At 38.1% G+C, this 26,197-nt stretch overlaps 1 protein-coding gene across 3 annotated transcripts in view; it reads right to left on the bottom strand.

Annotated features, from left to right (window-relative positions):
• arhgef10la (Rho guanine nucleotide exchange factor (GEF) 10-like a) overlaps positions 1 to 26,197 on the bottom strand; it is a 121,098-nt gene that overhangs the window by 37,551 nt on the left and 57,350 nt on the right. For all 3 annotated transcript variants that reach the window (XM_079856643.1, XM_079856642.1, XM_079856641.1), the window contains 2 exons: positions 21,537 to 21,637; positions 10,584 to 10,705 (listed from right to left, as the gene is read on the bottom strand). In XM_079856643.1, the coding sequence (XP_079712769.1) occupies positions 10,584 to 10,705; positions 21,537 to 21,637 (223 nt within the window). The remainder of the gene's footprint in view (positions 1 to 10,583; positions 10,706 to 21,536; positions 21,638 to 26,197) is intronic.

Genomic DNA, 26,197 nt, shown 5'->3' on the forward strand with positions numbered 1-26,197 from the left:
CATTACGTCACACCTGTACACATAAAGAAGGTGTCTCGGCTAGTAGACTATGTTGCGTGTGAGGATGTTGGAGGTGGAGATTTATAGCCTTTTCTCACAGTACTTGATATAATTAAAATTATCAATTTGATGGCGATCCAGAAAGGTTCAACCGACAATCACCAGTGACAACTGGAGATTCACCTGTTGTAAAACGTGAAAGACTTCGGAGAAAAAAAGAGACTGCAACCGGGCCCCATGCGAAAACAAGGATAAATACAGGAAGGGCATTAAATGTAGTCACGCAATGCTGATGTTGTTAACATTAACAATTTGAGAACAAAGTATAATTTGCACGGTTTGACGTGATATGATAAGCGATCGTTAGATTTAATTGGCGCGATCCCCTTAGTTGGTCAGAACAAAAGTGGATGTTACTTGTTCAGACGACATTTTCGAAAATTGTTATGTTGGTCATACTTCCAAAAAGTAGAATCTGTTATTGCGAATGACAGTATCCACACCACCAGCGCAGTGGTTGACAGCCGCACATTCTCCTCAAAACATTGGATTCATCCGCGCTGTACCCTGCCGAGGCACAACGCACGTAAAGTTGATAACTCCGCGAATAACTGCAATTGCAGATTTCGAACAGAGATGGCGACAAAGAGGAAAAACTGTGGACTGCAGCTTTAATTCTTTGAATCAGATCTGTTCAATGAATAACTCGATCCAGTTCATAAAACTGGTCTGAATGATTTGTTCCCAAATCTGACTAAAATGGTTCTTGTGTTCAACTGACTAACTCAATGATTAATTTGTGGTTGTTAACAGCTCATTGGAGGGTAAGATTTTTGGTGAATAATGACCTAAGATTTGTTCAGTTGCTACAGTATCATTCAGCTTCTGAAGACCTGAAATTTTGGAGATTGACAACCCCATCCCCATTCATTTTCATACTGAAAAGAGTATTTCCAAAATTCCACATTAAAAGGTAACATACTGTATTTAGGCTTGTAACAACATGAGGGTGAGCAAATCAGTGACATAATTATATTTTTTTGGGTGAACTATTCTTTCAACTATTTTAATTTCTTCTTTCTTTTAAATGAGGTGCTCTGGTTTCTGCAACAATTGATTGAAAATTTCAAATTAGTACTAGGCAGGTGCCGCTGCGAGTCATTTAGCATATTGGTGTACCACAGTACCATCTGACATTGGCAGAACATCACTAAGCAACATTCACATTCATGCAGGCATTGATATTTCCCTCCTTATGTCCTGCTCAGTCATTCAGCACTTTGTGATGCATCCAGCTAATGTGATAATCCAACACATCTCTTCATCTCCACCCAGCACAACTTCACTGACATGGCGTGACAATCCCAGCATCGTTGAGATGAAAGCGGTGGACTGTTCTGCAAATAATGGGCTTGAAAAGACGAGTGGAAGCCAAGAGTTGTCTGGATCATATAAATCTCTCCGTCTCTGTATCTATCTCTATTAATTTCCTTCCTTATATCTCTACCAAGCGGAACGTGTGCACAGAGTAAAGTGGTGAGCCACCAAAATCTCGGCCAGCCCTCTGGATCTAATTGGAGAATGCCACTGCAAGGGACCATAGAGGGGTGTGACGAGAGGTATCTTTAATACCCTTGATCAGATGACATGGAACACAGAACAAAAGGTCCTCAAATCCCTATTGCGCTGAGCAGCAAGCACTGTTACCAAGCTGCCATGCTGGCTCAAGGAACGTATCCCAGGCTTTAAGCTCCCATTTTAAACTACCCTTCATCCTGCACAGCTGTGCCCCCAGAAAAACTGCTTAAAATTCTTCGACTGATCATAATAATTACAAGAAACAGCTACTAATCAGGTGCTGACAAGGGAGTGGTAACATTAGATAACCAAATATCCTGCTTCACTTTCAATTCCAGTACATTTCTCCTTATCAGCCTTGAGGGACAGGTAAGGTGGAGACGTACCCACATTAATGGTGGTGGAATGCTAATGAACCACATTTCAGCAGAAGACACAAGGATCCAGGTTTCTTTGGGTTCCCAGCGGAGGCCGAGTTTACACTGCGACAAGCATGCAAAGTGCTTTAAAGTTGATGTGCGACCAGCGCTTAATTTGCAGCAGCCCGTGTGGGGTGATCGGTTGAAGAAGACTGACAGCATAATTAGCTGAGAAAAAGACAAACTAAGGAAATTCACAGAAACACGATTACCAGATTAAGTCCAAGATTGAGAATGTTTTAGTTCCCATTGTTAAACAATTACTTAAAATGTTCCCATACACCACTGAAAGTATATCAAAGGAAGCGTTAATGTTTAAATTAGTCTTTAATAGTCTTTTTTGCATGCTAAGTTTTGCTCCTTGTCGTTATTTTAGTCCCTGTCCTTTGTTTTCTCCACAAAAAACACAGTGGGCGTGAGGAAAAGGGGTGGTGGACAAGACTGTGACTGCTTGCTTTAAAGGCTATGTTCGAGCACTGATGATTTCCAATAATTAGCACGTAACTGTCAAAGCAACAGATCAACCCCTTTGCAGATGACCTCGCTCTCAGAGAGTGCTGCAATGCCACCTCCAGAATGAGAAGAACAGATCCACACTGCCCTCTACTGCTGGATAAAGTTGACAATATAGAAGCCAAGTCAAACTTCTGTGCTGCAAAACTGGAAAATCTGACAAATGTGAATATATCATCCATCTGAGAGGGACTGCTAGTTTAGATTTCTGATATTATTCAGCTGAGAATTAAAAAATATAGTTAACAGAAAATGTTTAATTTTGTCTTCCTTTACTCACCCACACGTAATTCCAAACCTGTACATTTTGAAGAATGTTTCCACTGTTGTCCATACAATGAAACTCAATGGGTCCAGATATATTTTATTATTTATCTTGAACTATCCCTTCAACAAGATCTTGTTAGAGTCTTTTCTGTCTGTTTAGTAATACCATTCAAACATTGGAGATAATTTTACTGTCAATTCTCTGAATAAAAAGGCATTTTTGGTGTCACTTATACGACACAACATTTATCTATCTCCTAATAAGCCTCAAGTCCTCTATTTACACCATTTCTGGACTTCCGATATCATTACAATCTAATATAGCTCTTATGACTTGGTGTGTGGGGGGCAAATGGGCCATAGCACAAAGCCAGAAAGTCATCCTGGCTTATTACCAAATTGGCCTTTCGTAAAACAAGCTCTCCACACAGATGCTATGATAGCCTTGCTGCCATGGGCTATTCACATAGCATAATGCGGTAAATCCTGGTCACAACCCTGAGGCAAGCACATAACAGATATGTCACAGTGCTATTGGGCTTTTTGGTGCCTACTGCAGTGCACAGAAAACTCCTGGGCTGCTTAGAAGAGACTCTGAGCCTAGCTGGATGGTTATGAATACAGGAAATATTGATAAGGTAAGGGACAATTTATGATTAGGCAGTCAATGAGCTTCTGGCGATGGTACCATATGAACTACCTGACTAGACAAGACTAGACTCAAGGTTGGTATGGGGAAACATTAAAGGGATAGTTCATCTAAAAATGAAAAGACTGTCATCATTAACTTTTGTGTTCATATTTCATTTGAGAACTGGATGGAGGGGAAGACTCACACATAGTTATCTGGACTACTTTTATAGTGATTTTCATTTAACAACCCCAGTAAATATATAACTATTAGGGCTGTCAAAAATGTGTAATTTTTTTTTTCTTTGTTTAACGCATTAAAAATATTTCATGCACTTAACGCAGCATCTGTTTATTTCCTTGCATCCTTTGGCTATAGTGACGCAAATGAATGTCGACAGCCAGTGATTCATTCAAGTGCTTTTAAACCATTCAAGAGCAAAAAGAGGCAAAAGAGAATTCAATACTGCGCGCTGTACCGGGAACATGCAGACAGACAAGTTTCGGGAACAGACAGTGCACTTGAGCGTACAAAAACACACAAAATGATGTCAAAATGCCTGTTCTGGCTAGTATCCTCATAAGCACAGTCTTAAATGAGTTCAAAAGTCTTTAAATCAACGTAAAATGTTGGAAGATAATCGGCTGTGTCAGATCTGCGTCATGTGTGTCACGTCACTTAAAGTGACAGCAGCCTAATTTACCTGCTGCAGTCTGTGTCATTAATGTTAATCTAAGAACAAAAGAAAAAGAGAAATTCACTCAATACTCTAGATCACTTTTTGGATCATTTACTTACCCTCATTTTGTTCCAGACCTGTTTGAATTTTCTTTCTCTTTTTTTGTGGAACATAAAAAGATATATTCTGAGAAGTGTTTTTTGTCTTTATAATTAAAGCCAGTTTGGTCCAATGTTGTGGACCCCACTGACTTTCATTTGTTTTCTGCAAAAGAAAGAAACTGATACAGGTTTGAAATGACATGAAGACAAGTAAATTATATAATTTAAATTTTTGGGCGAACTATTTCTTTAAATTTTAGTTTCTCTGCCAGTAATGCTCTAGTGCCTATTCAAAATAAGACTGCTGTCAAGAGCAGCACTCGTTACTTTTGAAGGTTGCAATGTTTAACCCTCTGGGGTCTAAGGTGTTTTTGGGGCCCTTGGGATGTTTTGACATGCCCTGACATTTGTGCTTTTTTCAGTTATTTATAAACATGATAATGGCAAAGGTGTAAATTCACTCTATATAGCACAAACAGGGCTACCATAATATGCGAGCAACATGTATGTAGATGTTTGTAAGTTTAAGAGAATAATGTTTATGCATGGTTATTGAAAAAAATAAAAATGAAAGTTGCTGAAATAAGACCACAAAACTCATACTAAATATGTGTCCACAAGACTTTTGACTAATGGATGTTGTTGCTTCGAGTTCTGGCTTCAAAATTATGTGAAAATAGTCTTGCTTTATCGTTCACGTAAAACAATCATTGTTTTAAATTGTGTAAGACAGGTTTTGCTTGGAAAGTCAATATGCGAGGGGGGCGTGAAGGAGGAGTAGTTTACACCTGAGAATACAATGTCCCACCCATTATGCGTAATGACTCTGTATAATGAGCCATTCATTCAGGTGTGACACTGACTGAGCCAAGAATGAATGCAAGGACAAAAGATATATTTAGAAGAAGACTTATATTGACCATTTAAGATTTTGCTTACATCTATCTTGTAAATATGTTTTGCCATTTTATTAAAAAGGTTACAATTACAACAATAATTACAATTTCAACAATATTTCAAGTGTACTCTTTCTTTGTAAAAAAATGATTATAGGCCTACATTTTATCATATGTATTCATTAGTTTGAATATAGCCAACATTGGAACAGCTAACATCTTAGTTGATGACTTTATTTTTGACAAAAATAGCATTTTATATATATATATATATATATATATACACACACATATATATACATATATATGTACATGTATATAACATATGAGCAGAACTTGCTAAACAAAAGCTTATTTGATGTGGCAGTATATTCTACAGTAAAAACTGTACCCAAATCTAGTCAACAAAATGTTGTCTTTCATATTTCGCCTGACTGTAACGTTGTTTTTATGAAATATTAAAAGCTGTGGTAAACAGCGCGCATCTCTGCTGTTCATTCATTCACACACAGAAATGCGATTCACTTGAGAAGGAAAAAAAACTTACTACAGTATTCCTCAGCTCAGTCGGATCCTTGCTCCTCGAAATACCCGCACTTCTGAGGTACATTTTCCATTATTATTATTCCTCACAGCGCTGCGAGACGGTGTAAACAAGTAGGCTACAATGATCTGATTAAACTTGTGTTTTCTCGAGCTGATATGGGGGTGTTCACAGGTTTGCATGGATTGCCTCAGTTATTTGCGTTTGAATAGCGCGCGCTCTCCGTGGGCGGGGTCACATTAAAAATAATTAGATGAGATGAGAACGACTGACATCTCGCTCTTTTCTTACAGATTACATGAACTGAGAATATTTGTTTTTTATATAAATTACTTAATTTAAAAGAAGAGAATTCAAGCTTCATGCCTGTGTGTCTATATGCCTGTTTGACGGAGTATTCGCTGAGTTATTGTTCATTTTCGGACGCGTTTCAGAATGGACTACACTGACAGAGAGAAGGCAGAACTCGCTTCGTGTTTATTTTTCTTTATTTGGCAAAAAGCACAACACTTTGTTTTTATTGTGAGCATACACAAAAATAATACACATTTAACAGAATCGATTGATGTATGAAACTTGTTTGTAATATCAATGTCAACAGATTATTTTGGAGTCTCCTTTGCACTGATAAGGAAAAAAGCGAGCAGATCACGCCGGCGTGATTGCCGACCTCAGAGGGTTAACACCAGACATGACCAAAGTCACCCTCAGAACAAGAGATTTTGAGACATTTTTGTTGCGTGCTGTCACCAAACTGTGCAATGTACAGTGACAAGCTCCAGTCATGTGTCGGGAGCTACCGCGGAGTGCAGCGATTTGAAGCCTTGACCGAGATGGCGAGTTTATATCAACACTGGTGACAGGTGCTCTGTGATCTTGACAAAGAAAAGGAAATCAGATTTACACTTGCTGTCCAACATAATCCAAATGTGTTGAGGGCCCAATACATTCGCCCTGCCTGAACTCTGCACATGAACAAGTGACAGATAAGGGAAAAGCTATTTGAGCAAAAAACAAAAGCGCTCTTAATTAATTACACTGATCCTTGGCGATGAAGGGCCAGATGAAGATGAGGTTAAGCTATCAGCAATTAATAGCAAAGCCTCGATGAAGCCTCCTGGATTTAGCTGTAAGTCGGGTTGGGTTTTTTAAAATTCAGCTCAATGCACTGTATACGTGTTTGTATTTACTTGCAGGATATACTGCAGCATAAGAGAGAAAGTGTCGCAGCAGTCCAGCGGAGATGTGAAGGAAAAAGCTTTTAATCCATGCTGTGGCGTCTGTTCTTCACAGACGAGGAGGAAGATGAAATGCAGAACTCACAGAGGGATCGAAAAGGAAGCAGAGAGAGAAAAAACGCAAACCTTATATATGCACAGAAAAGATTGCAGAAGGCATAACCCTGTCTGATTTTATGGGGAAAAAAATGTCATGCTGACAAAAAACAAAGGAGAAAAAAAGTAGATTCAACAGAGTGCTGCCATGTAAGGGGAAGGGCACCTTTCTCCAAGACATTTCTGATCTATATTTCATGTGCTTTCTGTCTTGGTCTCATGTGTTGAGCATCAGCTTGAGATGTTTTTTTTTTTCCTCTTCCTGCTGTAACAGCTTCAAGTCATTGGTGTCATATATCAGTCCCCCTCCAAACGGTACTATAAATAGACTACATCCACACATTCACTATTGCAAGAGATGTCATTGTGCCATCTCGTCAGCAGTCAGTAGTCAATCATTGAATTATGGAGATATCACATTAATTATGGACCACAATTGGTCCACTGTCAAGCAACAGTACGCTAGCACTACTGATAGAATGTGGACAGGAAACAAAACAAGTATGTCCAGACCATGTCAGAACTCACAGTAGTTTTAAAACTCTATACAGATCAACCCTCTATATCAGTCTGAGGGATGCAAACAAAGTGGGAAATTCACTTTTTACCCACCAACCACTGGCTGTTGAATGCCCAATTTTACCAACCATTTGATTTGATGATGAAGATGAAGCTGTAAATAAATACCAAATTATATTATTAAAAAAACAACTTACAAACTGTTCACAAATGTATTCTATGCTTCACAGGCACAACACATGGCCAGAAAATTGGAAGAATCTGCATGCAAACAAGCCACACTGGTTTTTGCTTAAGATCAGTGATGTGTTAAGCTTATTGCTTGAAGCCCAAAGCTGCTTTTAACAACTTGAGCAGCTATTGACAATCAAAGCACAACCATGAGTCACAAAAATAGTATTTAAACTGCAAAATTATCCAAGTTATCCAAAGTTATACTGGGCACATATCCACAACAATAAGCTGAAGAAGGCCCTTGTTTCTGTAGGCACGCTTCATTGGACAGAACCATGACATGGGCTTAAGTACTATAAAAGAGATTCAGAAAACATTTATCCATTTTCCCCTGTGTTAATCCCAAAAAAGAAAAGTCAAACCTGATACCTCCAAAAAAATCCTTTTTCCAGCATGTCTTCCCACACTTCAAAGCACCCGGTATGGGATCTCCACGGTATTGAAAAAAACACTCAAATAAGAGCCATCTTCTCTCCATCCTAATGCTTCATCGGGAAACAGATTTTGTTTCTTTCTCTTCCCACGAGATATCTTTATACTTCTCAGTACTTCTAACGTAGAGCTTTTACAGCTGAAGTGGATTTTTAGTGGAGGGTTTTTAGCATGTTAAGGGATAGTCAGGCTTCCGTAATATCCATGTGAACGCTACCATGCTGGAAATCTAGCATGTTAAACTTCACAAAGCTAAAAACGTAACTTCACAGTTAGAGCCGTGGCCTGGCAGTTAGCACACATGGCATTTGCCAATTCCATTCCCCTTTTCATCACCTCGGTATCTCTAATCTATTCTCATGAATAAAAATGCCAAACGGGTCAACAAAATGGAGACTTGAAGGATGCAAACATGAAAATCTACAATCTGACTGCCTAAGATGACCTGATTTGACAAGGAGTTCAATCAAGGTAGGTTTAACATTAGCATACCATTTAGGAAAGCATATGCAAACAAACGTTGTTCCTCTTCACTTAGTATTGCAGTTCAGGAAAAATGAGTGCCTGGTTGTGCAGTATTACAGGATTTTCGTAAGGTTTAGAAGTGGGTCAGATATTGCCTGGTTGACTGCTTAGGGGTGGGATATAGAGAGCCCAAAGATCTGCGTCAGAAGTGAAACACCTGATAACGGTTATCTCCTCCGCCTAACAAGTCCACCCACCACCAGGCTGACAAAAACGGCAGAACTGTGTGTGTGCAGATCAGTTGCTCATGGTGCGATGCTACAGAACTTCTATTTTATTATTGGAGACGATGAGTCCCCAACAGCTTTTCTCTTTTGATCTTGGTCTTCAAGTGCCCCCTTTCCAATCCCTGCACCAATGAATGTTCTGCCAAGTGCATCAGATGCCAAAACCTAAAAGTAAGATGTTTGGAGGCCTTGGCACTGGCTAACACATGCTGCCCATGCCCAGTGGTAGTGGTATTGGCAGTTGAGGAGCAAGGTTGGATAGATACTCACAGTAATACAAAAGACATCTCTGTCAGGATGACTTTAAGTCACTCACTTTAAATCCATCTCACCTGCTCAAGAACCTCCTTCTTTTCAACAAGAAATAGAAGCACAAGACTTTACTAAAGACAACCATCCATAACCTGACCAAATGTCATACTACTGTTAGATGGCATTCGGATCTTATATGTTTGGTGGCAGGACTCTGCCCATATTATATTATACTGACAATGTACAGACAAAAAAAATTAAGCAGAGCTAGTAAAATATTACTACAGAAATCTCAATGACTTTTGAAATCTACTATATTTTGAGTATCAAAAGTATATCATTTGTATAATTATATTATCACAAAGAGTGTTTCTAGTCAAAGAAAAACATTGCAACTGAGAAAAACAAAAAATCCTGTGACTGCATTAAATACAAAAATGTCCATGTGCTTTTAGGATTTTATAAATCTTCATAAATTTCCCAAGAGTGGAATGTACGCTTTTAAAATGTACAGATATTTCTAGGTTTTCCAGGAACATTGTTCATAGAATTTTAGAGCACAACTCAATTTACCCCAACCCATATAACAATTCTTGTTAAAGGTGGCTGAAACATTGCAGCTGGTTTTCACAAAGCAATGGCACCCTAAAGTTTGAGACAAGAGAAACACAATTTAAAAAAAAACTCCTAAGCAGCTGTGGAAAGAAATGATGTGGAAAAAGTACACCGTCGATATGTTAGTCAGAGCTCCAAGCTGTTGCAAAAAACATATGATCAAGCAATTTTTCCAACAGCCTTGACTTTACATCTATTGGGTTGCAATAATCTTTATTTAATGCAGCTTGATTGATTTATTCTCGGGTGTCCAACAGTCATTAACGTAATTGCATGATCACTTTATAACACCCTCACATGGTGACTGGAGTAATTTGGCAACTATACTCACCATTCAGGGGTAAGTCACCTAACTTCGTTAGGTCTTAAAATCTAGCCCAAAATATCATCTTCCAGACAGTAAAATTGATTTCATTCCTTTTTGACTGACTCTAAAGCCATTTTAGTCTGTCTCTTACCCGAGTTCACTATGTGATATATGAGGAGCTTGCCGCTCTTAACAGCTCCTATTGATCCACAACCTCCCTATCCTACAAGTGTGACTGGAAAGCTTCCATGTCACCTTGTAATTCCACAATCCTGGCAATGTTCCCATAAGATCATCCCATGGTCAGACTCGGTCTGTGGAGGTTGCTTTTGTGGGACTTTAATTTCCTAGCTTAAAAAATGATTGCAAGGTGTACAGCAGTTTCTAAAAGTACTTTGTCTTCCAGAAAGAAACTATAATCTTTTTTTCTGCTCAAGGGAAGTTTCTGAACAGCCTTTGGATGTCAAAGCAGAAAAAAATACATGCTTTTTGTAACTGGTAGTCACTTACCTTCCATTCCTGGGTTTTGGAGGTGAAAACAGGCATGCGATAGGCCAGAAGTGGACACCAAAACTGAGCTTTTGTCTTCCCAAAATCCTCTGCAGAGAACCAACCCGGTGTGTTTTCATCCCCTGCAAGAGATTATATTTGGCTTAGTTTATTATTCGATCTTCCCTAGCAGATCATGCAGAGTGACATCATCTCATATGTCTATCCAATTATGAAAACAGAGGTATGGCAGTAGTTAAGATGTTTGAGGCTCCCGGTGTGCACTCTCTGAAGATATTTTCAGTATAGCAGACTAATGAGCCTTCACAAGTTTCATTCTTGCAGCAGGTGTCCATCTCAGCATGTGAAGATGCAGCCTCCAGGTTTCAATTAATGAAGTCTAAATTCTAGAGGCGTGGGCCACCTAGGTCTTCCCTCACAGCCACTTTGACAGGTATTTACAATTGCAAAGCACAATACATGCCTGCCAGTAACCACTCTCTATAAAAGCAATTCAGTAATTACCTATCATGGCCATCTTACGTTTGCATAAAAAATGTCTTGTTTTTCTGGTCCCCTGCGTCTTTACCAGCGCATCAACTCAAAATTAGCCCCAGAAACCATGAAAATAGGCTACAAACAAATGCAGTCAGATTGGACTCAGCTCATTTGTTTTCACAGTGTGAAAGGTACGTGACACGGTCTGACGGCCGATGTACCATAGCCATATCAACGTTCAAGTCAGAGTGGGAGACTTAAGGGCCAATTAGCTTGAGGTTAGTCTCACTGTGTTTCTCAAGAGCTTCAGGATGATTTCTTTCCGATTTCATAGAGGGAGTACAAGCAGCCATAGTGTGACATCTCTGTATATTCTGTGCTTTGTGGTCAACAAACTCTTAAGGGGCGTTAACATTTGATTTTGTCTCCATTCTCTCCCCACTAACGATGAACCCGACTCTCTAAAATCGATGCAATCAATGGCGTACTTCAGAAGGTCAGATTTCTAAAACTTCTACTTCACTTCTCAGATGGACTTCTTTTGCCAGTAAGTACAGTAAGACTATGGATAAGACCACACAAATTCTTAAGATAATTGCGAACACCTTGCAATAATCCCCTTCAATACTTTAAGTCCAGAAATGAGAATGCTTAATCTAATCGTTTTATACAAAGTTGATCCTACTGCTATGGCAAATCTATGCATTATTTATAAAAGTATTAAAAAAGTAATTGAATTTTTTGAAGGACAAAGGGAAAACAGAAATTCATCAACATTTTAAGAGAAAATTTGAATGAACTTGATGAACTTTGCCGACGAAAAATAGGATTTCTCCATGCCTTTACAGCCGTGGTCACACTGTTAGGATCATTTCTAAAGGAATATTTCTGCATATCTGTTAAAATAGTTTGACTGACAGTCAACCTGGTCAATGAAATCTTGATTTGACTGAGTGAGAGATTTAGAAAAAAGGGTAACACTTTATTTTAGGGTCCAAGTCTCACGATTAACTAGTTGCTTATTAGCATGCATATTACTAGGATATTGGCTTTTATCAGTACTTATACAGCACATATTAATTCCTTATTCTGCATGATCATATTCTACATCCCTTAATCTAACCCCATACCTAACCTTAACAACTACCTTATTAACTATTAATAAGCAGTAATTAGGAGTTTATTGAGGCAAAAGTCGTAATTAATAGTTAGTTAACTATTGCATGTCCTAAAACATCAAATGTTGTGGACACAAACAACACTCCTCTTATGGAATGAGTATATATTTTTTGTTATAATGATCATGAAGAAATGAAAAAAGAGACTAGGCCTATTAGTTTTTGCATTCTGCAGTAAACATACGGCCTTCTGTGAGTAATTTGAGGCTAAAAATTGCAATCACTGCTTGTTCTGACAGATTGTTTATACATACAAGTCTGGTCTCATTTATAATTAGTATATTAAGTTAATTACACATAATGTGACAAAGAGGAAAAACATTGTATACAAACATTGTATCAACAAGGTCTGTCAAATACTATTTAAAATGCAGACAGAATCCGACAATATGACAATATCACAATATGATTTTAGCATAAAAGTAAATGGTATCCAGGCATGCTATATGGACCCACTAGAATGTCAGATAGATTTAATGAAAGCAAGGCCCTGATGTCTTTAGTCATTTAAAAGCAGAGCCGTGACAGATATTACCTGCTTTTCTTTCGATGTGGCTGTTTATATTTTCACAGCACATTGAAGCATGAAAGCGAATTCTACTAACTTACAAAAGCATCTAATCCGTCCCCCCACAACGTCTCCTTTTCATTCGCAATCAGGACCGAATTCACTATATCTTCCTAAATAAAACAGTTATCCCATGATCTCATTCTCATCATAAGTTTGCCCTTTAGAGGGATGCTTGAGGAGCGTAGTTCACTTCTAAATCACTGTAACTGAATTCTAGATGTCAGTCAGCTACTTGTGGGTCATCAGGTTCACTGTTTACCTGCCTTGCACTGCACTCGCATACTGTGACCCTTAAGATAGCTATTAAATTAGTTAATGAAATGTGCTCTTTGCTGATTTGTTTGTCAGAAAAGGTCAATATGCATGTTTCACACACTTTTAGACATTAGTAATGACTCAAGTTTGTCCAAACGTGCATCATCAAACTCTCCAGAGAAGAGTAAACGCTAGCATCGCTGGTTTACTAGGACGCACTGTAGCAATGACATTCAGCCCTTTGAATTATATTAATAATGAACAATAATTGAAGTTTCACTCTCAATAAATGCAGCGTGGCAAGTTAGATGAGACATTAGCAACATTGAGGCCTGTCTTATGCCCCTGCATATAGCAAGGGCTAGCACTGCTAATGACTCTGGCATAATGCATTCTGCCTGTGTAAGCTCCCAATATCCTGGCTAACACAATGCGAGGAACAAGCCAGAACTCAGCGGCCAAACACACTCTCTTCACTCCCTCATTAACAATGCAGCAACCATCGTTCTATTCATGTTGTGTAGTAAAACTCAAGCCGCTTAGCAAAGGATAAGCAAACAAGTGTGCACCTCATCAGGGAGACTGGGGTTTAACCAGGGGTTGCTCATTGATAGCCGCTGTCAGAGCGTGAGAGAAAGAGAGACAAAGGAGAAGCAGAAAGTGAGAATGAAGGTGAGAGAATGATGGACAGGAGAGAGGATTTGGGCTCGAGGCAAACGGGTATCTCTACCATGCAGACAATGGATGAGAAACTGGGATAAAATAAAAAGATAAATGTATTTGGAATACATCTACATAGGCAAAAAGCATGCACACACAAACACACACACACACACACACACACACAAAATGATAATAATTGGGGCTGTCAGTTTATTTCAGACAAATTGTATTGGAACTGTTGTAGGCTTTACTATTGCACAAATGTCCTGGTTCAATACGAGAAAAGCTCAGTTGGCAGCATTAGTTGCATAATGTCAATTACCAGAGAAAATGTTTAGCCTCGGCTATTTGTTTTGTTTTTTATAGTGTTTAGAGTAAGGTATTTACAATGGATTACGGTGTCTGGAAAGTTTAAAAGAATGAAAAATGAAGCTTAAATTTGGTTTTGCACTTACATTAAAAAAAACTCTAAAGTTGTTAAATCTGGGGTTTTCAAACAGTGGTCCTGGACCCCTGGAGGAGCTTTTATTACAACATTTATATTGTCACAAATGCAAATACTCTTCCATAATCAAAAACTTTCCTTCTGTAGCACAAAAAGTAGTTTGCATGACATCTCTCCACTCCGCATAAATTTTAAGTACTTTGTCCCACAACTTAGGAATATATTGTGCCATTCTTAAGGTTCACACAACCACCTAAAAGAAGCACCCAAACTATTAGTGCCCTTGTGTTGCTTTTTTCCTCAAACATCCAAATTGCTATTTACTGTAGTACCATAAATGCATAATTGAAAACATTCATCAGAATGGCCCAGCAAACCGGCACAAAGCGAGGCTGTGAATAGCTGAACCACCGGCCTTGGTGGGTACTAATACTGCTTTCATTAGAGGTTTGCTCTTTGCTGCCTTGACTCTTTGAGAGAACAAGCAGGCACAACTATTTAGGACAAAATGTGAAAACACCATTTTTAATTAACAGCTATGTACTCCAAAAGAATACACTGAGCTTCATCTAACTTGTTTGTCACTTACAATAATAGCTGGTAACCACTCATGGACCTTACAGTTTTTTCCAGAAGAAGCTTAGCAAATATACAGAAGCATCGCATAATAGGGATTTAAATTTTAATTATGCTTTGGCATTATCGACTAACAGCGGTGGGCTTTAAATCTACTGTGATGATTAATTACAAAGCAGGCCAATCTATAAGCACTTTGACAAAAGCAGCAAAGATATAGTCGAATCAAAAGAGTTCACAGGATGTTGCTCGACACTTCAGGGATCAATGTTGAGCAGCACAATTGTTTATTGAATTCCAATTATAGTGTATTTACAAATCATAAAAAAATCTACATTATTTTTTTATGAATGTATAACAGCATGGCTTAATGCGGTTATAGATTCACATTAGAAGAAAATAAAAAAGTATATTTGTATTGTGCATGCTTTATGAGTTCTAAATAATATTAATTTAATTCAACAATTGGATAAATAAAGAGAGAATAAAAAAATGATCCTGTTGCTTGGGTTTTGACTACAGTTCCAGCAGATGAAATCATAAGACAAATCGAGAAATAGAATCAAACGTGTACTACACAAAGAGTAAAAAGACACAATCCATTAATAAACACTTTAGTCAGTCGTTTGGAAGCATAAGACTCAATGCTGAATAGTTACAAAAGATTCTTTGTGTGCAGTAACCGCATTAGAATACACAAGGAGTGAACAATGCCTTTCATGCCTTTTCTTTCACTTTTGCATGAGCTTTTTTCCATATGCTGTTTTCCTAGGAAGCATCAATGGGTTTCAGAAAGTGCTTTGAAGGAAAGCTCCCTAACTTGGTCACATTTGAAGGTGGGGGGGGGGGATCAGTTGCTATGACATCCATTGACGTTAGTTCTTGCTTGCCAGGTTGCTGAGCCGTATAGTGAAAGAAAAGACAGGTTAAGGACACTAGCACCTCACAGATTGGTTCTAAAAGTCCTCTCTTCTGTCATTATGTAGCCGTGCCAGACAGACCACGGCAGTGATCACTGATCAGGAGCGAGAGGAGATGGAGTGTGTCACTCAGGTGGAGTGGGGTAAACTACCACATGCTTCCCCTCCTCAGATATGCACACACATCCTAAACTCCACCTGGAGGTATCAAACAGTGTTTATCATAACCTGACTGATCTCAACAATAGGTTTACAAATTATTTTCCACTCTTCTTTTCTGTGTTTAATTTAGAATGCTTTGCTGCTGTCAGTCACATCCTCTTGTTCTTTATCTACCACTAGCACACATTGAGTAGATACACACACAAATAGAATTTACCTTCATATAAGTTTTTCCATATATCTCCAGCTGTTTCACATACTTTTTCTTTCCAAACTTTCTTCCTTCAGCTGTGACCAATCTGCCTTCTTGTGTGTGTGTGTGTGTGTGTGTGTGTGTGTGTGTGTGTGTGTGTGTGTGTGTGTGTGTGTGTGTGTGTGTGTGTGTGTGTGTGTGTGTGTGTGTGTGTGTGTACTTACAACTGACAATATAAGCTGCCACAAGTCCAGTACTGAGAAAGCTACTTTGAATCTAGTATACCAAGATAAAAGTAATTATTTAGTATTTAACTACAAGCCCAAAAAAAAATACAAAAAAAAAAATTGTTAAATGCTCTAAATCTATGTAGTAATGTATATTCATGTATACATATTTATATTGAAGTCCCATCAAAGAACAATCCCTTTCCAATCGCCCAAGCTGTCAATCACACAGCACGAGTTTATCTGGACACTTATAAGCCAAAACTCGTTATGAAATCAATGACGCTGTTATACTGCACATCGAAGCTCTTACTGGATTTACATCATGTTTGCATTGGTGAAAGCATAAGTGAGAGTGCAGAAACTGCGTTGCAATGATAAGATCTTCATTCACGCAATCAACAGACTGTCATCTGCTCAATGCTCATCACTGCAACCTTTTAAGTGATGGGAATAGATCTAAATACTTTAGATCTAAATACTTTAGATGCATATAATATTGCTATTTCATATGCAAGCATGTCAGCCAATCACAGCAGTGAGCATTTACACTGAAGTCTCACCGCAGACACGCCCCTTCAAACAGAGCGTTCAAATCAGAGGCTAAAATCAGGCTAGGAAAAATGCCTTTTATTTCTAAATTATGACAAATTTTGATCTAAAAACATACTAACATTATAAGGGCATCCCAGGAAACATTATAAAATAATGAAATAATCCATGCAATGGGACCTTTAACATATTCAAATATTTGAATGTATTTTATGAAATATCACAGTGGTTATATAATTTATTATATAATAAGTAAAATATAGTTTTAATATATAATTTATATTACAACATAATATATCATATATATCATATATAACTATATAGACAATACATAATGAATAATATATTATCTAAACGTGCACTAATATACACTCACCTAAAGGATTATTAGGAACACCTGTTCAATTTCTCATTAACGCAATTATCTAATCAACCAATCACATGGCAGTTGCTTCAATCCATTTAGGGGTGTGGTCCTGGTCAAGACAATCTCCTGAACTCCAAACTGAATGTCAGAATGGGAAAGAAAGGTGATTTAAGCAATTTTGAGCGTGGCATGGTTGTTGGTGCCAGAGGGGCCGGTCTGAGTATTTCACAATCTGCTCAGTTACTGGGATTTTCACGCACAACCATTTCTAGGGTTTACAAAGAATGGTGTGAAAAGGGAAAAACATCCAGTATGCGGCAGTCCTGTGGGCGAAAATGCCTTGTTGATGCTAGAGGTCAGAGGAGAATGGGCCGACTGATTCAAGCTGATAGAAGAGCAACTTTGACTGAAATAACCACTTGTTACAACCGAGGTATGCAGCAAAGCATTTGTGAAGCCACAACACACACAACCTTGAGGCGGATGGGCTACAACAGCAGAAGACCCCACCGGGTACCACTCATCTCCACTACAAATAGGAAAAAGAGGCTACAATTTGCACGAGCTCACCAAAATTGGACAGTTGAAGACTGGAAAATGTTGCCTGGTCTGATGAGTCTCGATTTCTGTTGAGACATTCAGATGGTAGAGTCAGAATTTGGCGTAAACAGAATGAGAACATGGATCCATCATGCCTTGTTACCACTGTGCAGGCTGGTGGTGGTGGTGTAATGGTGTGGGGATGTTTTCTTGGCACACTTTAGGCCCCTTAGTGCCAATTGGGCATCGTTTAATGCCACGGCCTACCTGAGCATCGTTTCTGACCATGTCCATCCCTTTATGACCACCATGTACCCATCCTCTGATGGCTACTTCCAGCAGGATAATGCACCATGTCACAAAGCTCGAATCATTTCAAATTGGTTTCTTGAACATGACAATAAGTTCACTGTACTAAAATGGCCCCCACAGTCACCAGATCTCAACCCAATAGAGCATCTTTGGGATGTGGTGGAACGGGAGCTTCGTGCCCTGGATGTGCATCCCACAAATCTCCATCAACTGCAAGATGCTATCCTATCAATATGGGCCAACATTTCTAAAGAATGCTTTCAGCACCTTGTTGAATCAATGCCACGTAGAATTAAGGCAGTTCTGAAGGCGAAAGGGGGTCAAACACAGTATTAGTATGGTGTTCCTAATAATCCTTTTGGTGAGTGTGTATATATATATATATATATATATATATATATATATATATATATATATATATATATATATATATATATATATATATATATATATATATATATATAGTTATAAATCTCTGAACATGCAACAAGGGAGCATTTGGAAAAAGAACCCGGTATTTTCTCTGCACCACATGACGTTGTCGTGGCAATCTCTGAACCACATCTTCATAATTAATGGAACCCTCAGGACACACTCATCCACAGTCATGTTGAAGTTCTCGATCTCACGCCCCATGAGTTCCCAGCATGCCGCCACAATATCACAAACACTGTTTTCTGACAGCATGTTTTTTATAGATACAAGCATATGTTACCCATTGCAGAACCTTGTTAATGGCCCTCCTAACAGACAAAACAGCTGCATTTTATATCACACAAAAGTTGCACATCAAAGCAGGGCTTGTAGCGGAAAACAGTTGGGATGGAGGTCTCAAGAAAGACCCTATGCAGCTTGTTGATAAGGATCAATACGTGTCAAAGAGGATACAGGGGATGGATGAACATAGGGATTGATAACAAAAGGAAGTGGGCTGGGTTTTAATACACTGCCAGATGTGTTATGAAGGGTCTCAAATGACCACAATCAAAGGTTTTTTTTTGCACACATCCGACCCACACGTCCTCAAAGGATGTAAGAGAGCTCAGTAACAACAGGCCATCCATGAAATTGCACCAGCATTTCTGTTATTGTAATTTCATTTGGCTAAACGAGCAATGTGTGGGTGTAATGAAATTAGGGTGTAACTGACATCTTCAGCAGGCTGGATAACGACCGTCAGCATAAAACGCTTGGAATGTTTTGACATGAATCTAAGAAATACATATCATTTCTGCACATTCCAAATGTGACATGTTATGACTCTGCAAAATGAAGTGCGAGTTGTGAATTAAATCTTATTTTTGGTCAACAAGCTTGGCTGCGATGGATTTTTCCAAGAAAAAGCAAGAAAGCAAACCGGGGAATGCACAAAAAGCCAAATGGCTTCTTGAAACAAACAAAAAGTTTCCAGTGAAAAAGGCTCTCAGAAATGTTTGTTATTCTCTCTCAGTTGCTATCTAGCTTGTTTTTTTTTTTTTTTTTTTTTTGAAGGATGTTGCCACTTACGCTGCCAACATCCACTTAGTGTCAGCCGAGATTGCTATTTGCCTATTGCCATAAAGCTCTTTTCAATAACAGCTCACAAATAGCCATAGGCAGCATATGTAAGGCAATTATTGTTGTTTTGAAAACAAGACAAAACAAAGCAAAACTTGAAACAATTTACCATTTCTAACATTTAGAATGATTAGAAATAAGAGGTAAAAACAGGTTCCAGTCAAGGCTCTTGCAGATCTTGGCTCAAAAATATAGCTCAGGTTTGCCCTATTCCTGCTTATTTATCTGTTTTTCCATCAAGTAGGATGGTGTAAACTTTGATCATGCCCCTCATGAAGTAAAACCATTTTTTTGTTTTTGTTAAACTTCAGCTGGTGTGGAAAAACCGCAAAAGCAGGGCACTGAGAAGTCAGACTCCCATCAGTCACTAGTTTTGATGCATCTGTAACTATCCACACCTCTGACCCGGTCTGCAGACAGACAGAAACACTCTGCCCAAGTATTTCGTGCATGGCATCAATGAAACGAAACAATCCAAGATGCTAGATTTGAGTTGTCTTACAACATTCAATTCAAGCACCGACTTTATCACAACTTACAACAATCTGGGTGCCTCACTGTGGCCATTTCAATAAAGCATATTTAATACCTCAACAGCTTAATGCACCTTGACCCTGATAGCAACATTTAACACATTAATACCCAAATGTTTTTAATGCACAATCATATGAACATAATGTGCAGTTGTTTTGCAACAGAAACCTATACAAAGTGAGGCTTTGCCAGATGCATTTCTGACTAAAAACTCCTATTGTATTTTTATATCATAAAAGTTGACTTCCTTGGGAAGACTATAGCCACTTTTATGATATTAAAATACCATAGTCTAGATTAATTCAAATTAAAACATAAATCGGTTTAAATGCTACTAGAAGCATCACAAAATTATGAATGTACAGGATGAAAAATAATTTTGAGATTTGTTAAAGATTTCATTTTTAAGTGTTATTGAATTATTAGTGTTTTTAAAGACTAAATTTCTTAGAACACTAGATGTAAAAAAAATTGGAAAATAAGCATGCTCAATTAAATATCCAATAACTGTCACCCCCCTTTTTGAGCGTAGATGTGAAAATGCAATCCAAACTATCCAAACTTAAATAAGAATTTTAGTGTAAAACAAATGTACTGTATTAAACATTCTGTTGACTGTAAGAAAAGTTGCACCTAACTCTCATTAGAGTATTAGTAGACTGTCTGCTTAATCTGCTAACACTTCATCGTGATGCTCCCTTAACAGACATTCTACTGACTATAAGTAACATTGCAAGTACATGTCAACTTATTCTAACCCTAACCCTACAAGTCTGCTAATATTCTACTAACACTCTAATGAGAGTTAGTAGACAGGTAGGTGCAACTTTCCTCATAGTCAACAGAATGTGTAAAAGGGACCAAATAAATGTCAAAATAAAGTGTAACCGACATTTTTTTACTTTATACTAAATACTTTTACTCTAAAATTGCTAAAATCAAAGCCATATGTCTAACCAAGTTGTGTTCCAAATTTGAAGTTGATATCGCAAAAACTGAAGTTCCTATGATATTTTGTTATACCAAAAGGTTTAGGCTATTTCTATTAGCTTGTGATAGGAGGAGGAGGAATGACTTCTTCAGGGAGTTAGAGATGATGTGGCTGAATATATATATATATATATATATATATATATATATATTTGCCCTAAGGTTAAAGCATATTAAAATGGTTTATGCATTGATAATTTTATTTTATAGTCAGTTATTTTACTGCATGCAGTTATCTGGTCAGAATAAACATCCACAACAAAACACCCATTTGCTTAATAATTAATATTTCTTAATTAATATTAGAAATAATAATAATACATTTCAATAGATTAATATTAATTAATTTTATTTCGATTTTAATAATCATAGTCAATGTTTCAGATCAAAAGGCCTAAAGTCATGGGTTAGTGGAGGATATAATTCAAACTCACTCAGTGCTATCTTCGCTAGGTGGAACCGGTTGACCCAGGAGATCTTGCTGACAGGGCTTGGTGTGTTGAAGACCACAGTGAAGCTTACAGGACGCCCAGACCTACAGACCATGAGAAAAACATTGGACAGGTGGTGAGATACATTGATCTATCCAACATGGGCTCATTGCTATGGCCCTTTGAGGAAGATAATCTTGTAAAATTTCCATAAAACACATCACAACATGGTGGCACCTTAATTATCAGTATTAATAATACAGTAAAATAGTTTTGCTGCAGTGCACCAAGGAGCCCTGGGGAGAGCAGCTGCCACTCTCCCCAATACAGCTTGATCTCAAGCTGAGTCTGGATCTGTGTGCGGAGTTTTATTAATCAATTTATTTAATTATTTATTTTTTCATGAAGTCTGTGCTTAGAGGAGGAAAAAGCAGACAGTAGAGAAGGAGAAATGGAGATCCCCACAATTACACACATGATAATTTTTTCTTAATTAAATCAAAAGAGCCAGAACGAAGATCTGAGATCTGTGGATGTGGTGGCATGGAGGGTTATGTAGGGAAGGATGGAGAGTGTCAGGCCTGTGAGCTTGCTGAGTTCATCTGCATTCTGAGCCAAGATGTTTAGCCAGGTTAATGGACCAGAACTTTTCAGCAATTCCTTCTACAAGGGGGGAATGAGCGAGCATGACTGAGCACAGTGTACTTCTAGATGGGATGAGATTCTTAATATGAGTTATTGAAGGAGATTGGCCACAAGAAATCGATCTGGAGTTGACTTTGAAGATTGACAGTTTAAAATTGAAAATGTGATTCAATTTCTGGATTCGATCATTATAAATTCTGTTATCTGAATCTCAGATATACCCATATTAGGGGAAAGAACAGTTGTGCTCATAAGCTCATAAGTGCACACCTTTTGCAGAAGTCGTCAAAAAGCTATTTATAAATGCTTCAGAAATAATAAATATCTAAAACAAAAACTATTAGGGATGTTGATCTAACGCAACGATTCGGTGCGATTATGGAAAAAATAATGCGTTAAAAGACCCAGCCTCGGCCTAGACATGCATGTCATCTTACATCGCATGCAGTTTGGTTACGAACATGATGCAGAGCAACAACTGACTGCATGATGAATGTAGTAAAAAAAAAAAACTAAAATTCAAGATATGACAGCAAAAAATGTCCCTCTATGGTTTTTGTCTTATATTTATCTCATATGATATAGTTTAGCAATATCACACGAGCAAGAGTGCTGTTTTCCTCCCGAATATCTGCATGATTGTAAATGTGATTTTGATTTTATACAACAGTTCAATAAAGAAATTAATATTGTGTTACATTTCAGACACACTATTGTCAGTATTGTTTGTTTTTGCTCAATTTTGCCAATGAAAATAGTTCCAAACAAAGCCACAGTGAGTTTACTGTTGTGCGTCTTCGAGCAGCCGTGTTTCATTACTGAATGAATCTGAGGGTTTTTTCAGTTGCATTTCTATCTATTTTTGCACTTACATCCAATTTTTCACATATCACATATCTAATTTATTTTAAATTTTAATCTATTTATTTTAAAATGAGGGTTTTTTATCTGTTAAATTGAAAAAATTCAGTCAGAAAACAGCGTGAGTTACGGAATGAGCTCCCTTTCGCGTCTTCTTGGCTTCAGTATTTAAATGATCAAGGTTTAAACTTTCGTGACGATGAAGCGCTGGTCCGTCAACTGTCCCGAGCGCCGTTCACATTTGTTCACATTCATGCATTGTTAGAATTCATATAAGAATGTTAACACCGGCCAACCGTTGGTTCTAAATATAATGTATATACTGAGTCGCCCCCTTGAGCATTAACATTTGGGACATTTCTAATCCTAAATGTTACTGTTTACATTTCAGTTTTCAATTCAGAAATGAGAAAATAATCTCAATGCATTTTTCCAGATCAATACTGTACAGTCGAAACAGTAAGATCATGCTAAAGTATTTGTGTTCCCAAAAAAGCCTTTCATGAAATGGTTCTTAAAAGAACCTACAAAGAAACTTTAGTGCAATCTAAAGGTTCCATGAATGACCAGTATACGGCACTTCATGGAACCATTGATGCAAACAGTTCTTTGAATATAATTGCTGCGCTTGAATTGAATGTTAATTGAAGTACTACATTAAAAAAATAAATTTTAGTTTTTATGATTCCTCTTATTAAAAAAAAAAGTGTAGAGTGCGGTTTATGCAAGCAGTACACAAACCTATGAGCTAAACAGTAGTTTTTCACTCGCCTTAACACAGCTGTCCAGGCCTTCGATGAGTCAGGAACCCATTCGACACTTGTAAAAATACTTTGACTTCATTTCTAACACTTTGCCTGCTAAAGAGAGTCTCTCAGCAAAGGCTCAGGGACACGGAAAGCAATTCACATTCAAACATCATTAGAAGGTAATTGACTGGAGAATATGATGACGCCTGCCTTGGCTACTGTCACACCAGCAGCCTCTGCCTGCTCTGCATTCAATCCAGGCCAGAGAGAGAGAGAGAGAGAGAGAGAGAGAGAGAGAGAGAGAGAGAGAGAGAGAGAGAGAGAGAGAGAGAGAGAGAGAGAGAGAGAGAGAGAGAGAGAGAGAGAGAGAGAGAGAGAGAGAGAGAGAGAGAGAGCAAGAGAGAGAGAGAGAGAGAGAGAGAGAGAGAGAGAGAGAGAGAGAGAGAGCAAGAGAGAGAGCGAGAGCGAGAGCGAGAGAAAGAAAGAAAAGCATGAAGTGCAAAGACACATATATAGAAGAATGAAATGAAACCTTCGAAGACGCTCAGAGATAAAGAGAGCGAATTCCGACTGAAATTCATGTGGTGCCTGGCTCCTTCCCTGAATGGCAAATGCAAACAACAACTCACAGATATTTCCTTCACTCAGCACAATGGTTTCACATGGAAAAATAAGCAAAAAGAGGTGGGATGGGGGAGAGCTGTTTTTCCAGAGCAGAGTAAGTGTGCTCCATGCTTAATTTGATTCCTGGGATAAAGCTGGTCTCCCACATTGGTCTAAACATGATAAACAGAAAGGCCCTGGGTTCCTCCAGCTGGCTGATTGAAAATCTGGGTGGTTGCGAGAAGGTGTGTGAGTTTGTGTGTCTCTGTGCGGCCTGAATGAAGAAACAGCAGAGGAGGCAGACTCCCAGGCAGAAAGGGCAGAATGGAGAGCAGACAACGGACTGATTTATGGCTGCAGGTCAGTGCTGTGGCATGTGTGTGACACTAATGCAGAATGACAGGACAGATGGTGGAATGGAAGCAAGACACTCAGCTCTTCTCTGTGCCGATTGGAGGTGACTGTAAATCACAGAGGAAGTGGCTTTGGAGAAAGCACTCTATAAGTTCTATAAACCCTATGCCCATTAATCCAAGATCAATTAACCTGTCAATTTCACACTTAACCCTGGGTTAACATCTTTTTTAAACCAGGTTAGGCCTTTTTAAACTCAAGCAAAGTTTCACACAAGTGGGTTAGCACTCCTTTGAAGTTGTAAAGCCACTGACAACCAATCATAAATTGTATCAGTGCTTACCTTATTAAATATGAATGTGCTTTCAAACTTTGTTTAATTTCAGCATGTAAAACAGTGAAAGCAAATGCATTAACTGGAGTAATTATCATTATTGTGGCTTTTTTGAGATTTTTGTAGAGTGTTTTAGAAGATGGAGTTTTGCTTACCTTATTAAATATTCATGTAATTTCACTTAGTTAAAAATCAGCTTGTAAGTGAAACAGTGAAAGCAAATGCATTAACTGGAGTAATTATCATTATTGTAGCTTTTGTTTTAGAGATTTGTGTAGTGTGTTTTAGAGGATGGAATCTATGTGCCAATCTGTATTTGTCCAATCAATGTTACTAACCGCATGAATATGCAAATTCCTGAAACTCAAACAGGCAGTAGCACCACCAAGGTCATGGGTTTGATTCCCAGGGAATGTGTATGATAAAATGGAAGTGATAAAATATACACTTTTAATCAGTAGCAGCTCCTGACAGTAAATTTAGGTAGATTCTGGGTCTTAGCATTAGTTTATGATAAACATTTTGTAAGCTTTATATGCTGAACACATGCAAAACACTTTTGGCAGAGGTTGCATTATTCAGCCTGAGGGTGGCGCTCTAATGTTGATTGACAGGCTTTAAGTACACATGAGACACACAGAGAATGCAAAAAAAATGAATGTCTATTCTTAAATCAAACACAAAAGAACACAACTATAAATGCTAATGGATATTCACATGAGCATGTTTAAACTAAAGGATTTATAGTTTAATTAATTTGATACACTACTCCACATATGACAGACATGCCAAATTGTTCCTGACCTGATGCAGACTAATACACATAGGCTGAATCCGAAATCACCCCCTAAACAACCAGTCACTATTCCCTATGTTAGTCCACTAATACAGTTCACTTGAAGGACTGAATTCAGGCAGCTGTTGAGTGTAGAATGAGTGGGATATGTGGGATAGAATGAGTGCACTCTATAACGTCAACTATGCCCAGCAGGCTCCGGACGTCAATGTGACGTCAGATTGACTTTGGATTTTGGTAGGAAATGAAAATCGGGTTGACGTCAGAACCCAATGTCAGATTGATGACTGATTCAAAACAGAAACGGCCATTCGCTGCCATT

This window comes from Squalius cephalus (assembly GCF_949319135.1).
Source record: "Squalius cephalus genome assembly, chromosome: 22".
Taxonomy (NCBI): Eukaryota; Metazoa; Chordata; class Actinopteri; order Cypriniformes; family Leuciscidae; genus Squalius; species Squalius cephalus.